At 39.8% G+C, this 14300-nt stretch overlaps 1 protein-coding gene across 16 annotated transcripts in view; it reads left to right on the top strand.

The window, feature by feature from the left end:
• Positions 1-14300, top strand: part of epb41l2 (erythrocyte membrane protein band 4.1-like 2) — a 50890-nt gene that overhangs the window by 3019 nt on the left and 33571 nt on the right. For 15 of the 16 annotated variants that reach the window (XR_015438731.1, XM_087180391.1, XM_023430065.2 and 12 more), the window contains exons 2-3: positions 12739-12977; positions 13139-13324. Coding sequence is in view for 15 of the 16 variants with exons in the window: in XM_087180391.1 (XP_087036517.1) it covers positions 12753-12977; positions 13139-13324 (411 nt within the window). In the remaining variant the exon portion in view is untranslated. Of the gene's footprint in view, positions 1-12738; positions 12978-13138; positions 13325-14300 lie in introns of those variants that run through there. The other variant, XM_087180394.1, reaches the window with a different exon arrangement.

Raw genomic sequence — 14300 nt, forward strand, 5'->3', positions numbered from 1 at the left:
ATATATATATATGTGTATATATATATATATATATATGTGTGTGTATATATATATATATATATATATATATATATATATATATATATATATAGCCACATAGAATACAATATGCATTGGAACATCTTTGGCTCAATAGAATTTTTTTTAGCACAAAGGGTTCTTGGTCTGGAAAGATGGAAGCAGGCAGTGAGCACGTACTCTGTGTCACTCTGGTGTGTTCTTCCTGTCAGGCCCCTCTCTGTGTGTATAGTTTATCTATAATCATCAACGCCATGTTCATTCTCAGACTCCCAGGATGTGTAGAACAGTAGCGGCTCTGTCAAACCCACTAATGAGAAGCCTTAATTGGTTGTTCTGGTGGGAGAATCTGCTCATTAAAGGTAGCTGGAACTAACTCTGGCTTAGCTAGAATGAGAGCATGATTTGGTTTTTCTTCTCTATCTTCTATATTGCTGTTGTCATTTCCAGTCATTTGGGATTTGTGAATCTTATGAAATTATGCTTTTGAATTTGTTTTCAGCAGTCACCAGTCTAAACTGTATCTTAAACTTGGGTATCAGAGCACTGTAAATTAAAATTAAAAGGAAGCAGCATAAAATGGGGAGAAACAACCAAAAGAAGATGACAGTAATAGGTGTAAAACAGGTGCATAGTTGATCAAGAATTTCTTTTTTGTAACCATCTTAATGTGATAGGAGAACTAATTTGGCTCTTTGTCAAAGGGAGGCAGTAAGATTTCTTAATATTTTATCACTTGCAAACAGTGTCTGGTGTGTTGTCACTCCTGCGTTAGTTTAAGGAAATCACTACAAAAACACATACGCACTCACACACTTCCTCATTTGTTCATTTTTCTCACCCTCACCATGTGACGGGTTGAAGGGTGAGTTGGGGAGACACAGGGAGGCAAAAAATAAGAAAATGGGAAAGTGGAGAAAGTGGGTGATGGAGTGACCAAAGGAGAAAGGGAGGGAAGGCAGAAGCAAATGGAGAGGAAGTGAGTAAGAGTGAAAGAGAGACTGAGTGAGAGCGACAGAGAGAGTGAGAGATATTGCTTAACCATTCGGAAAGGCTATGGGAACATCCCTGTGTGTGTGTGTGTGTGTGTGTGTGTGTGTGTGTGTGTGTGTGTGTGTGTGTGTGTGTGTGTGTGTATTTTCATCCTGACCCTGTGCGATCAACAGGAGCAAAACACGTCACATCAGCTCAACCACACACAGATAGTCCGACTGTCTCACATCAGTTTGAGTGACTAGAGGTGACTATGTTTTTAGAAAAGTAGCATGTACAGAAAAAAATTCAATCGTCCAAAGCACAAAGTCACAAATATAGTTCAAGACATTTTGTCTGCTCTGTTCCAGTCTGTAAAGCACAATTCAAGGCTTTCATCTCCTCTATTGTAGCGACATTGGGACAGTCACAACAATTACTAAGGTGGACATATTCTACAGTGTGGCAGTGAGCCGTGACCGGGGAGTAATAGCCTCTAGCTTTCAGGGCAGCTTGGCCAGCGGGCACCGCAGGGTTCGGATACCCACAGAGAAGATCAGAGAGGCATGGATGAATGGAAACTGTAGTGCAATGCTCAGCTTATTACTGCCACAGAGAGAGTGGGGGAAAGAGGGGAGGAGAGTGAAAGAGGGATAGAGATGTTAAGGACGTGTGTGATGGAGGGAGTCAGCTAAATGCCAAAAAATGTAAATGAGAAAAGAGTGGTGAAAAATGGTTATTGTAGTATTCATCAGTAAGTTTTTATGTTGTGTATATGCTTAAAGGAGTCAAATATAATAGTTTGAGCATGAATATTTTGTGTTAATAGAGAGAATCTATTAAAGGAGACCAGAAGATCCTTGTATTGAGGGATAACATTTTAAATCAGAGAGGGCAAACTGCCTTCCCCAGCAAGTGTCCAGCTCTGAAAGAAACGATAGAATAAAAAACAGAGGGAGAGAACGTGGGCCTGTGGCTTTGGCAGGGGGCCAAACATAGTTAAAAACAGATTAATCAGCATAGGGTCACATTCTCACAGAGAGAGGCAGAGCAGAGCATGGCAGGACAGGGCAGCGCCTTCATCTTTTAAAGGCCGCATCTTAGTGAGCAACATGAGGAAATGTTGGCACAGAGGTTTATATCAGCAGAAGAATTGATTTAAAAAAACAAAAAAAACAAATCAATAATGAAACAATTATATAAATAGCTATATAAAAGCTTTAAAATTGGAGAGCTTTAACATATTAAAGTTGATAGAGTAGGATAACATGGATTGAGTATAGGATATACATAATTTGTTTTTTCCATTTGGAGTTTTTGAGATACCATGTTGATTGTTAAATAATCAAAAAAGACTGATTGATTTCTTTTTTTCATTAGTGATTTATTTATTCATATTCTCTCATTCATTGAACAATTAATTCATTTATCATGTGGTGACTATTCATTAATTTGTTCATTCATTCAATCAGTCTGTCAAAAAAAGTCAGAAAGGCTCGTGAATAAGAGAAGAGAGGAATCACAGGGGAGGGGGAGAGAAAGGAAGTGAGAGGAGTGTCTGGGGCAAGAAGGTTGAGAGGGAGAGTAGACTTGCTAACTTACTCTCATTAGTTGCTTTTGAGAGGCTCAGAAGTTTGTAAAACATTTTGGAAAGTGTGTAAAGAACCCAGTGAACTGTGTGTGTGTGTGTGTGTGTGTGTGTGTGTGTGTGTGTGTGTGTGTGTGTGTGTGTGAGAGAGAGGGGGAGATTCAGACAGACTACTTATGGTGGAGTGTAGAAAGATATATTTTATTTATTTTCCTTTACCACCAGTCATTTGATAAAACGAATTAAAACTTCATTTGTTTTAGTCTTGGTCTTGATACACACTTAGCCTTTATCTAATCGCCCAGGCAACGTTTTGCTACGTGCATTTCCACTTTTTGTCCCCATATTTCCTATTTTCTAGGGCATCACAAAATGGTTTTAGTCCATTAACAAAGTTAGCTAGTACAGTGTCTGAAGTCACCCCCTCCCAAAAGATATTCAGTAGTGAGCTGCACAACAGTCATTTCCGTCCTTTTTCGTCTAACTGTGAAACTGTGATGTATATACAATAGAGTGGATTCTGTCAGTTTTCGCAATTCTGCAATTTCTCTTGGGGATTATAAAATACGCTGCCTATAAATTTAATTCAAATTTAGTTTGCCTGCCAAAATATAACATGTATGAGAAACACTTAAGTAAGTAAGTTTTCCTTATGATTAGTCAGAGAAAAAAACTGTTCAGCGCCAGACAGAAAAGCTGTTTTTAATGTAGTCATTTCCTGTTTTTATATTGATAGGTTTCTAATGAGGGAGACACACATACAGAGTCATATGTGTCTCTAAAAATGACAATTGAAGATAAAGATACAGAGATGGGAGATTAACCAGGAGGAAACGGGAGGAGGGCACACTTCCTGTTTCCTGGTTAGAGGTCAGAGTTCACTGGTCTGGGATTAACTGATACTAGACGCCTAAGTAAATCCTTGTGGTCATGTCATTGAAAAAAGAGCTGGTTACTGCAGCATTTTTCACATGACGATGTGTGAGTATGTGTCTGGACTTTAGAGGCAACAGGTCCTCACAGTAATTGAGAAAACAGGATGATGTTCTAAAAATGAGGACATCTTATGGTGTTCACAAGGGGAATGCCTAATTTTAGAGTTAGGGGTTAAGGTTAGTAGTTAGGAAATTAATGGCAGGCGGTTGTGAGTTGGTGGTTTGCTAGAGCACCTTACAGTCCCATGACTGTATTTTGTGGTCAATCAGAATAGATTGAGAGAAATACTTTTGAATGACTAATGTATTGAATCAGCTGCCAAGAGTGAGAAACACCATGTTTTGACAGTTTGATAACAGCAAAGCTTTCAGTCTGTTCTAATCAATATTTGATGATCCAGATTTTCTTTCACTCCTGCATCAAGTTGCCACACAAGGCAGCTGTAAAAATGAGCCCTAATGCCCATGAAGTCATCTGTTTTGCCAAGGCACCTGTTGCTACCACCCTCTATGGGATGTATGTTGCCATAGTAACACCACACCCACTGCTAGAAGAGAGAGAGACTATGTTGAGCTGTGCGGTTGAGCTGTCTTTCTTTTCCTTTCATGCACCCACTCTTTCTCTTCCTCCCAGCTAATGCCTGCTTTTTTTGTCTTCCTTTTTTCTGTTTTGTCAGTCCGTCTCACACACATGGTAAACTGTATCTCCTCTCCTCATGTGCACTCGTGTGACCCACCCATACTTTCACTCTTTGTCTCACACACACTCACGTTCACACAGACAGGGCACTTGCGCCTGACTGCTTTAATCGCTGAATAGGGGAGTTTAGCAGTTAACAATAGTAGTTATGAGCTGACCCATTATTCTCACACACACGCACACACACACAAAGAGGGAAAGAGAGAGGGAGAGAGTGAGACTTATAACTAGGAGATAGGGTACATAAAATATATTTTCATTTTACTTCATTTTAACGCTTAATATAATTATTTTCTTGCATCAAGTTTGTTTTGTATTCAACATTGTTCATGGATAAAGGGAAATACATTATAACCCTGATGTGTGTGTTTTACATGCCAATAAGGTAAACTGAAATTAAAGGTAAAAAATTAATTATTTAAGAGAAAAACAAGTGGATTATTGACAGTAATTTGGTTTAAAAGAAATTGACTAAATGCCAAAAATACTAGCACAATAGCAAGAAATCTGCAGGTTCCAGTTTGTCAAAAATACAGATTTGCTGCTTTTATCTGTTTTATGACATTGTAAATTGAATAGATTTGAGTGTTGAAGTGTGGTTTAAACAAATCAAGTAATTCCAAGAAATCATTTTGAGCTCTCAGAGATTGTTATATGCATTTTTACAGTTTTCTAATGTTTAGGAAGTGACCAAATCCAATAAAAAGTAACAGATTAACCAGTAATTAATTATTAATATTATTGATAATATTATTTGCAGATTTCTATATATGGTATAATATAATAATATAATAGTACCACATAGCATCCATACATTATCAGCACATTAGTGGTAAAAGATTTGAATTATGCCTTGCAGTACTCTAGTAGTGTTTTATAGTTCTTAATAAAAGTTAAGATGAGGAGTATAGAAGTGAATGGAGGATCCTAATGTTGAGTAACAGTAGGAATGCAGACAATAACGCTTTTGAGCTGACACTAATAACACAGTAACAGAAATAATGACATAGCGTTGGTCATCTAAACATCACTTATAAGATGACCTTTCATTTCCTAAGCTCAAACCAAAGGCAGCAAAGAGACACAAGGGGAGCGTTTGTGTTGTTTCAGGCCAGCAAAAGGTTGATGCCAGGTGTAGATGGGAATAGAGGCAGAGGCGGAGACTAAGATGAAGGGATGAATGGATAGACAGGCAGACAGACACACAAACATACACAGGGATTATCCTTTGTGTAATCCTCAGTTTGAGGGTCAGAGTGCAGTGTAAAGGGACAGGCATGTTCAGAATTTTCACACCAGCTGTGTGTGTGTGTGTGTGTGTGTGTGTGTGTGTGTGCGCGTGTGTGTGTGTGTGTACACATCTATGTGTGATTGAAAACATAAACCCATTTCTAGTGTATTAATCAGTGATTCTCTGAGCACGTGTTTACATATGTTTTAGTATCCGTTTATATTTGTGTGCTCATATCTGTATGTGTATGGATGCTCATTGCGTGACAGATGGACAGTTTGTACAAGAGAACAGCACAGATTAGGATTCTCCACTCTGTGTGGTTTTGGTTATTTCAAAACTACACTGGGGCTCAGAAACTGTCAGCTGTTGGAGGAATAGTTTGTAAAACTGTTAGCTTGTTGCATCAGTGAATCAGACATTTGGGATGTCCCAGTGTGATCTGCAGGATTGGTTTTTAATTCATTAGTCTCAGCTGTGTGAAGGCCAATCGATTTCCAATGCTTTTATTGGAACCCATTGCACTCAGTGTACACCAGCTGTCAGAAACAACCTCTGTAGCTCAATTGAAATAGTGAAAGTGTTTCTTAATGCACATTATGAACATCTGAACCTTGGAATGACACGAACAAACAGCGATTGAATGATATCCAGCTTTGGGGATGAGGTGGTAGTTATGCATATATTTCAAGAAAGTTTGATAGGTGAACCACACCTCTGAGGTACTGCTGTTGTTGGTTTAAAACTGTAATTCACATTTACTACAGTTGGCAGTGAATGGGGTCCTCTTGTAGCTAGCATTATTGTTGCTCTATTTTAAGTCATGTTGGTTATGTGGATCTAGGGATGGCAATGCTGGTCTGCTGGTCTATTGGTTGGTTGGTCCATCACCTTAGTCCCGATTGAAATATTTCAGCAACCATTTCATGAATTGCCGTGAAATAACTTACCGATATTTAAGTTTCCCAGGTGATGAATCCTCCTTCTGTGACGTCCTGACTTTTAGGTTGAAATTTGTGTGGAATCAACTGTTGGTTGGATTGCCTTGAATTGTTGGACGCACATGTCCTACTCAAGATGTATTGTAATGGCTTTGGTGATCCCTTTATGTTTCATTAAGCACCATCATCACATCAAAATTAAAATTGTAAGCGAACAATTCTGTTCAGCTCTCTCTTACATCCTTTCTCATGTGCTTAGGGTCTAAATTGTAAGTGGGTAGTTGTCTAAAAGTGTGTGATGTGGAGCTTAATACTGAAAAACAAATGTGATCTAACTTTGTAGTGGCAGATATTATGATCACTACTGGGACTTCAGTAGTGCATCCATATTCATTCAGCATTAGTTTTGCCGAATTGAAATGAAAGCTATACTCCTCCTGTTTGTGTGTGTGTGTGTCTGTGTGATTGTGTGTGTGTGTGTGCGTGTGTGTGTGTGTGTGTGTGTGTGTGTGTGTGTGTGTGTGTGTGTTGGAAGGGATTGGGATATGATATCTTTACAGTATACTGTATCTTCAATGTAGGTGGTATTATGTGGGAATGTGTGTGACATGGTGTAGCTGGTTTTGTGAGCTAATACACTGTGTCCACACGCCCACCATCCATGCACACGTGTGTACACGCTAAATATGATTTAATGTTTTGACATAATAACACCTGTTACTACTTACACACACAGGATGGTTAACCTGGATCCAAACCTCTGAATCATCACTGCCCTACATTTTTATCAAAACAGTGTTTGAAAATGCAGCCAAGCCAATCAGATAGGCAGGGTGTTTTTGCTATTCTCTGCCCCCCTAGCTTTGTGAAAAGAATTGGCCCCTCTGGTACTTATAAAGTGGGCTTGAGTGATGGAGTGCTTATAGTTGTTCCCATCTCTTAATTTGGAGCATCAAATGCACAGTGATACAGACGTGTCTTGTCACAATGTGGACCTAATGTCATGTCAATTTGTCAAGGACAAATGCAGACACACATGCAGAGATATCTGCTGTAATCCAAGCATCCTTTTCTGTTGGGTGTGGTGCATCAGTGATGAGAGGAGAGAGTGAAAAGTAGCTGTTGCAGTTCCTGTAGGTCCACCGTGCAATATCTGCTGTAAATCTGATGTGGTTTGAAATGGGTTTAGGCACGGTCATAATCTCTATTGTCACTTCTACGCCCATCCACTAATCTGTATTTTTGCTGTGGTAATCTCTTGTCTCCATTGGGATTTATTGTTGTAGTCCATGAATGTCATTGCCATGGAAACCCGCTCCTCCCCTCCCTACCCCCACTCTACCCCATAGAGTGAGATGGATGGGTATTAATATGTTTTTTTTTTATAAGACTGAAAGTTGTCATATCCTCACAAACGTGAAAACATTGAAGCCAGCAACTTATCTCTTTCTGTTCTGTGTTTTTCTTCCTTCTGTACTCAATACTGTGTCTGTCTCTCATAAAATTTTATCTCTTGGCCACAGTCCAGGTCATGAAGTTGTTGTTGCTATGACGATGAACCCTAAAGCCCAGTCAGGCAGCAGTAAAGTTATAAGTGGAGGAGCCGTCGTGTGTGTTTGCTTGACTCATGCAGCTGCAGTATGGTGTTTGTGATAGTGTGAGGGGTAAAAACAGCAAACACTAATTTTGCCAAAGAGGATATGCTCTCATATGGGGAATCTAGTCAGTAAAAGTCTATATAAGTGTCAGAATTATTTCTGCCACAGGGATTTTTTGCCATGATCTAAAAAACAAAAAAAGATGTTTTTGTTTTTTTTTTATGCGCGTATTAAATCACTGAACATTGCAGTCTCCTCATTGGTGCACACATGCATAATGTTTTCGTCTGCCACCATTTTTCTTCTCCTGGAGCGAAAAGCTTGAGTGACGTTTAAGCCAAGTGATTTCTGTATGCCATCATTCATTTGCTGAATCTGATTTCACTTAGATGCATTCACCTTTTATTGATACACCAACTTTTCCACCTCTTCCAACTGTGTAAAAAATATAGTGTTTTATTTTTTTCACTAATTGAAAATTTGCATAAAAACAGCCGGATGGAAACTCACCTCTTGTCCGAGATGTAATCTATGTAACTTCTTATTTATTTTTTCTTCCTTGGAGGATGTAAAATTGAGTTGTTAAGTTTTGCAGGCCAAGAACATGTAGTAATGATGTAATAGCTTAACATTATGAAGATTCTCTGAGGGATTGAGAACAGGAAAATAAGACTTATGTTTCAGTTAGAAGTGATTGTTTAAGATAGATGAAGTGTATTGGAGAGAAAGAACTGTTTCTGATAAATATTCTGAGGGAATGAAGTTAAGATTGTGGACTGATTGAAAGTAAGAAATTGAAAGAGGAGCGATTCCCACACTAGCTTCCTTTGGATGTAGTGAAAAATGAATGGGCATGAAAAGAACAGCTGAGAAAGTGTTATTTCCATTTCTGTGCTATGTATCCATTAGGAATCTGGCACAGTAGGCACGCGCAGTGGGTTGGGTCTCTATCTCTCTTCTCCTTTCTCCATCCATCTTCCACCTCTCCATCTCTCTCGCCTCGCTCTTCGCTATCACACACACTTCTTCGCCATTCTCCGCTCCCCCAACCCCTCTCTGTTCTCTCTCGTTTTCTGCCCTTGTTTCTGTGAGCGATTGTCCCGGGGGAAGCAGAGCTCTGAGGGAGACGGGAGAGGATGGAGGAGGAGAGAAAATGGCAATGACAGTTTGTAGGACAGGCGTTTGCTAGGAGGTGAGAAGCAAAAGTGAAGGAAAGGAACACGAACAGAAAGCTATAGACAGAAGTTAAGAAAGGCGGAGAAAGAAGAGCAAAAAGAAAGTGAGAACAAACAGAAAGAAAAAAGGAGGTGAAGGGAAGTGGCAAAAGGAAAGGAGTTACAGGGGAGGAGCAACAGAAACAACAATAGGTAAGGCCAGTAGTTGTATTCATCGGTTCATTCATTCATTCATTTAACCATTCATTTTAAATAAAAAAGGGCAGGTGTAACATGTAATTGGTTGAGAGCTGCTGTCTTGTGGAGTACAGCAGTAAATGTTAGTTCAGTACAGCTTTAAAGCTCTAATAAATGTCATTAAGTGCTGTAAAAGGTACATTTTTCATCTTTGGTATTTATCTATTGGTGTGACAGTCTTGTGCAACATCCACTCACTGAAAGCAGACTATATTAAACAGATGAGTTGGCTCAAGGAATTAAGATTAAAAAATAAGAAATAAGATTAGAGCGAAAATAAATGTTGATAAAGCTGCTTTCAGTGGCAATTGCTTGCAGATATGTAAATATATAGATAATTATAAGATGAGGAAATGAGCTAAGTTAGTATTAGTGATACAAATTCCTCATCTAATTCAACATGCAAGACTATCTGTGTGTCTGTGTGTTTATCGTGAGTCTGCAGGCTTTTCTCTCTTGCTTACTTGGAAGACGGGGTTACTTGATTACTACTAATTGACTACGGAATAGTTGGATAAAACATAACACTGGAGTATTACAGGACTTTCCTCTAGACAAATTCTTGACACTTAATGGAGCAACAAAACACATAACATCTGATAATAGTTCAACTCTTTTCATACAGGAGGTGAGTTTATGACTATGTCTGGCATTTAACCCATGTTTGACCCCAGTCACATGAAACTGCTGTCGCAGTTCTAGCTAAGTCACATACAGGAATACTTGAGTGTGATGACTGCCAGTTTCCACTGCCAGTTACAGATGGTTTTCCTGCCATAAACTGTTCAGTGTGTACATATGAGTATATATGAAGAGAGGCTATAATAATGCCACTGCTATTGTTCATATGGACTGTGGGAAGAAGAGGGAAAGAGGAGGGGCTTCAGGGGGAGATAATGCGAGTGGGCGATTGGAGGGGATTGAAAGGGGGCCCGGAAGAAAGGGATTGAGAGAGGAGAGAGATGAGTGCAGAGATTTAGTGAAAAAGCAAAAGAGGCACCCTGGGTTGGAGAGTAGCAGAGATAGATAGAAAGAGATGGAGAAAGAGAGAGAGAGAGAAAGAGGGAGAGTTAGATAGTTGTGAGAGAGGTAGAACAAGGTTCCCGGTGTTAAACAGTTGTAGAGAGAAGGGGCCAGTGTAAAGCAGGCCAAAGTGGCCGTGACGAACATCTTGCAAAAAGCTACCCAGTGGTGCCAACACACACACACACACACACAGCTAGCTAGTCTATTGAGAAACACAGTGTCTCAGAAGAGTGGGATCTGCAGTTAGTAGGTAGTAACAGAGCTGTATAGATGGCTCAATCTAAAGCTTCACACACAGGGACAAAAATATGTTGATTTAAAATTAATCTGGACCAAATTTAAAACCCTATGTAACAATGTCATCTTGCCTGCTTGTTACACAGCTACACTTTGGTCAGTGCCACAGTGGTTCAGTGTGGATGAATTCATCGGGGATGTGATTGTGAATATACTGTATGTTGATTACTAACTAAACCCAGCTTCACCTGTCACGCCTCCTTTAAATGACACTGACCATTTGCATCCATGCATTGACCATGTTATTTTCAAGGAAATAGCTTTTCCCCCATGTTAGAACAACAATTTGATTCCCAGTTTAGATAGAAGCCATAAGTCAGGAATTGTTAAAACACAGACAAAATACATTGGTGGTTCTGGTGTTTTTATGGACAAAAAGTAAGATTTGGAATAACAATAGCTCTGTCCTTGTAATATTGTGGTGTAATGTCACCAGGATTCCCTCTTTGTATGAGATGAGTCAGTGGTATTTGTCTTTTGTCTTCTCTTACAAAAGTGCATGTATTGCCTCTCTGACATTTGCACACACTAAGACACACACCTCTTTCTAGCCATCTCTCCTCCTCCCCTCCCTACCTCATTAGCCTATCATGCGTAAGGAGACCTGTTCTATTTTTACCCCCACCCCCCTCCCAGCACACCAATGCTGCACTGTGGATGTGTGCGTGCGTGTGTGTGTGTGCTTGTGTGTCGTCTCTTATTGAAGGTGACAGGGCAGAAAAGAGAGAGTCAGATTACTGGTAAGATGGTCAGAAAGTAAAATGTACACGACATAACAAATAATAGAATCGGACTGAGAAGGTCAGAGAGACATAGTGTGGGAGAAAAAGAGACACAGTTATAAACATTGAGTACAACAGTTGAAAGGCCAGTGGATGACAATGACTTAATAGTGTATGAATCATACACACACACACACACACACACACACACACACACACACACACACACCAAAACAGGTAGACACCCATTGTGGGTAACAATGCAGATCCTGACCCCACCTTGCCCTCAAGACCAATGGTCGTCTAATGTAATCAGCAAATTAGTGTCATGCTGAATTACTATGTCTGTTTCTTTGATTGGGTGTGTGTGGACAGTGCTGCCAAAGATATTTGGGTTGAAGTGTGTGTGTGTGTGTGTGTGTGTGTGTGTGTGTGTGCGTGTGCATGTGCGTGCGTGTGTGTTGACCACAGCTGCAGGGTAAAACCAATGACTCAGATATTAAGAATTGACTAGTTCGCCCTCTTACGCTGTGTGTCTATGTGTGTGCACAAATGTGCGTGACTGCTTGTAACCAGCTGTTGAGCTGTTGTCCCAGATGAAGCTCACCATGTGACATAATGACATCTTACACTGTTTTCTCGTTTGTGTACTTGGGTAAAAGGAATGGACCAACCCAAAAGCTAATGTTTCAAACAGCTATGAGCTCATGTGCTAACGGCTGCGAGATAAAGGACCGAGATCAACAAGTATATTTTAGCTTAATATATTTAATTTTGGTGTTGTATTGCTTTCATGATGAGGCACCTAATAGGTTTATAGTTATTGATATCCAGATTTTTTTTGTTTACCATTTGGTCCATCTCATATTGTGAAGAAAACATTGATTGCACTCAAAACTAGAAACTATGGGACCACATGGCTTATTCATAAAAGATACTCCAGACTAAAATCTGGAGTTGCATGCTATGCCATGAAAAATTTATGTTGGTGCCAAAATCTGTGGGGCAATCTTTTTCCAGCTCTCTGTCATATACTAACAGCCACAACAAATTTGCATTCTTATTAAAGTTATGGATATAGCAGAATATCATTTTCAGTGTTTCGGAATAATCTCAACGATGCTGATCCAATTAAATAAACCCAAATAAAATGTGTGTATATATATATATATATATATATATATATATATATATATACACACAACATTCATCATTAAAATGGTTTGGATTAATGTTGTCAATGTGTGATACTTAAAATCTAATCTAATGTTCCTCCATCACTCTTCTTTTCTCTGCAGGTTGACCTGTCACCATGACAACAGAAGCAGGCTCTGAGACAGAGGTGAAGGAGAAAGCAGAAGAGTCAGCTGCTCAGCCGGACCAATCAGAGAAGGTAACAGAAGAAACCCAGGAAGTAGCGAACGCAGAGGGAGAGGAGAAGGAGAAAGAAAAGGAGAAGGAGAAAGAGGGGAAAGACGGAAAAGGAATATCTCGATACCTGCCAACATGGCTTAAGAAGCAGAAATCTCAAAGCCAGGTACAGTAAAAATCCACTGTTATTATGTTGTAATGGCTGAATAGAAAACCCTGCTTAAATTATGATATTATAATGTTTATTTTCATATCATAACTGGGAATTAATTAATGTATGTAATATAGGTTAGACTTTTAATGTCTTTTTTTTCCTGACCCATGAAGACCTCTCCAACCAAGGAGTTCCCACCCACAGAGGAAGCCGTTAGCCCGGTGGCACAGGAAGAGGAGGGCCCTGCCCCAGAAGTGAACGGTCACGCAGAGGAAGTGGAAGAGAAGGAGGCAGTCAAGTCAGAGCAAGTGCAGGAAAAAGAGGCAGAATCTCATTCCAACGCCAGCGCAGACACTGAGGTACTTGTCACATGTGGGGTGCTCTCCACACCTCATCAGTACACACACGGGGAGATAACGTAGACCCATTAGTTTGCTTGCAGTCTGTCAGGCTGATATCTCTGTTTATCCTCCCAACACACACATTAGCCTTGGCGGAGTCAGAAAATGATGGTGAAGGTGCAAGAGAGTGCAAAAATAAAAACAAAACCAAACAGAAAGTAAATTTTTCTGAATTACATGGTTTACTTGCGGCCTGGTAGCAAATGTTTTGTCTGGTACCAGTATGTGGTCCAGGGGTTGGGAACCCAATTAGGCACACAATAGAAAAACACCCAACCCTTAAAGCAATAGTTCAACATTTTGGGAAATACATGTATCTGCTTTTTTGCTGAGAGATAAGAAGATCAATACCACTCTCACCAAATACGCCACATATCTTTGTTTAATTCATATAAAAACCAAAGTATAAAAACAAGCTGTAGTCTTTTTGTAGAGTTGTGTGCTGAACTATTTCTTGGCCAGGTGTGGCATCTTGTGATCACCGCGAGCTGGCCAGGCAACCTGCTGAGATGGGGAGTTACTGCTCACAGCCAAGGAATAGTCTGGCATACACGGCAGCATTATTGATCTTCTCATTTAAACATTGGCAAAAAAGTGAACAAGGCTGTCTCCCAAAATGTTGAGCTGTTCCTTTAAGGTAATCAATTGAGTGAAAAGAGGAGCATCACTACCAGTGAACATATGCTGCATTAGTTTTGATTGCCTGTAACTGTACTGCTACTGCGCATTAGTGTGTAAAGAATGATTGGACCATCCCGAGTCAAGTGTGACTAGACTGTAACATCATAATTTTCCATATTGGATTTGCATCAAAATTCAGTTGGATACATTACTTTGAGGATTGCATGGCGTGTCACAGTGGTGAAACTACCACCAAACTGGTCCCCCAGCCATAAGCAGGTGTAAAGTACTTTGCTTAAACAAATTTCCTCCC

Source organism: Seriola lalandi, unplaced genomic scaffold (genome assembly GCF_002814215.2).
Source record: "Seriola lalandi dorsalis isolate HSWRI2012SDOR001 ecotype SW California unplaced genomic scaffold, Sedor1 jcf7180002054901, whole genome shotgun sequence".
In the NCBI taxonomy this organism is placed as follows: Eukaryota; Metazoa; Chordata; class Actinopteri; order Carangiformes; family Carangidae; genus Seriola; species Seriola lalandi.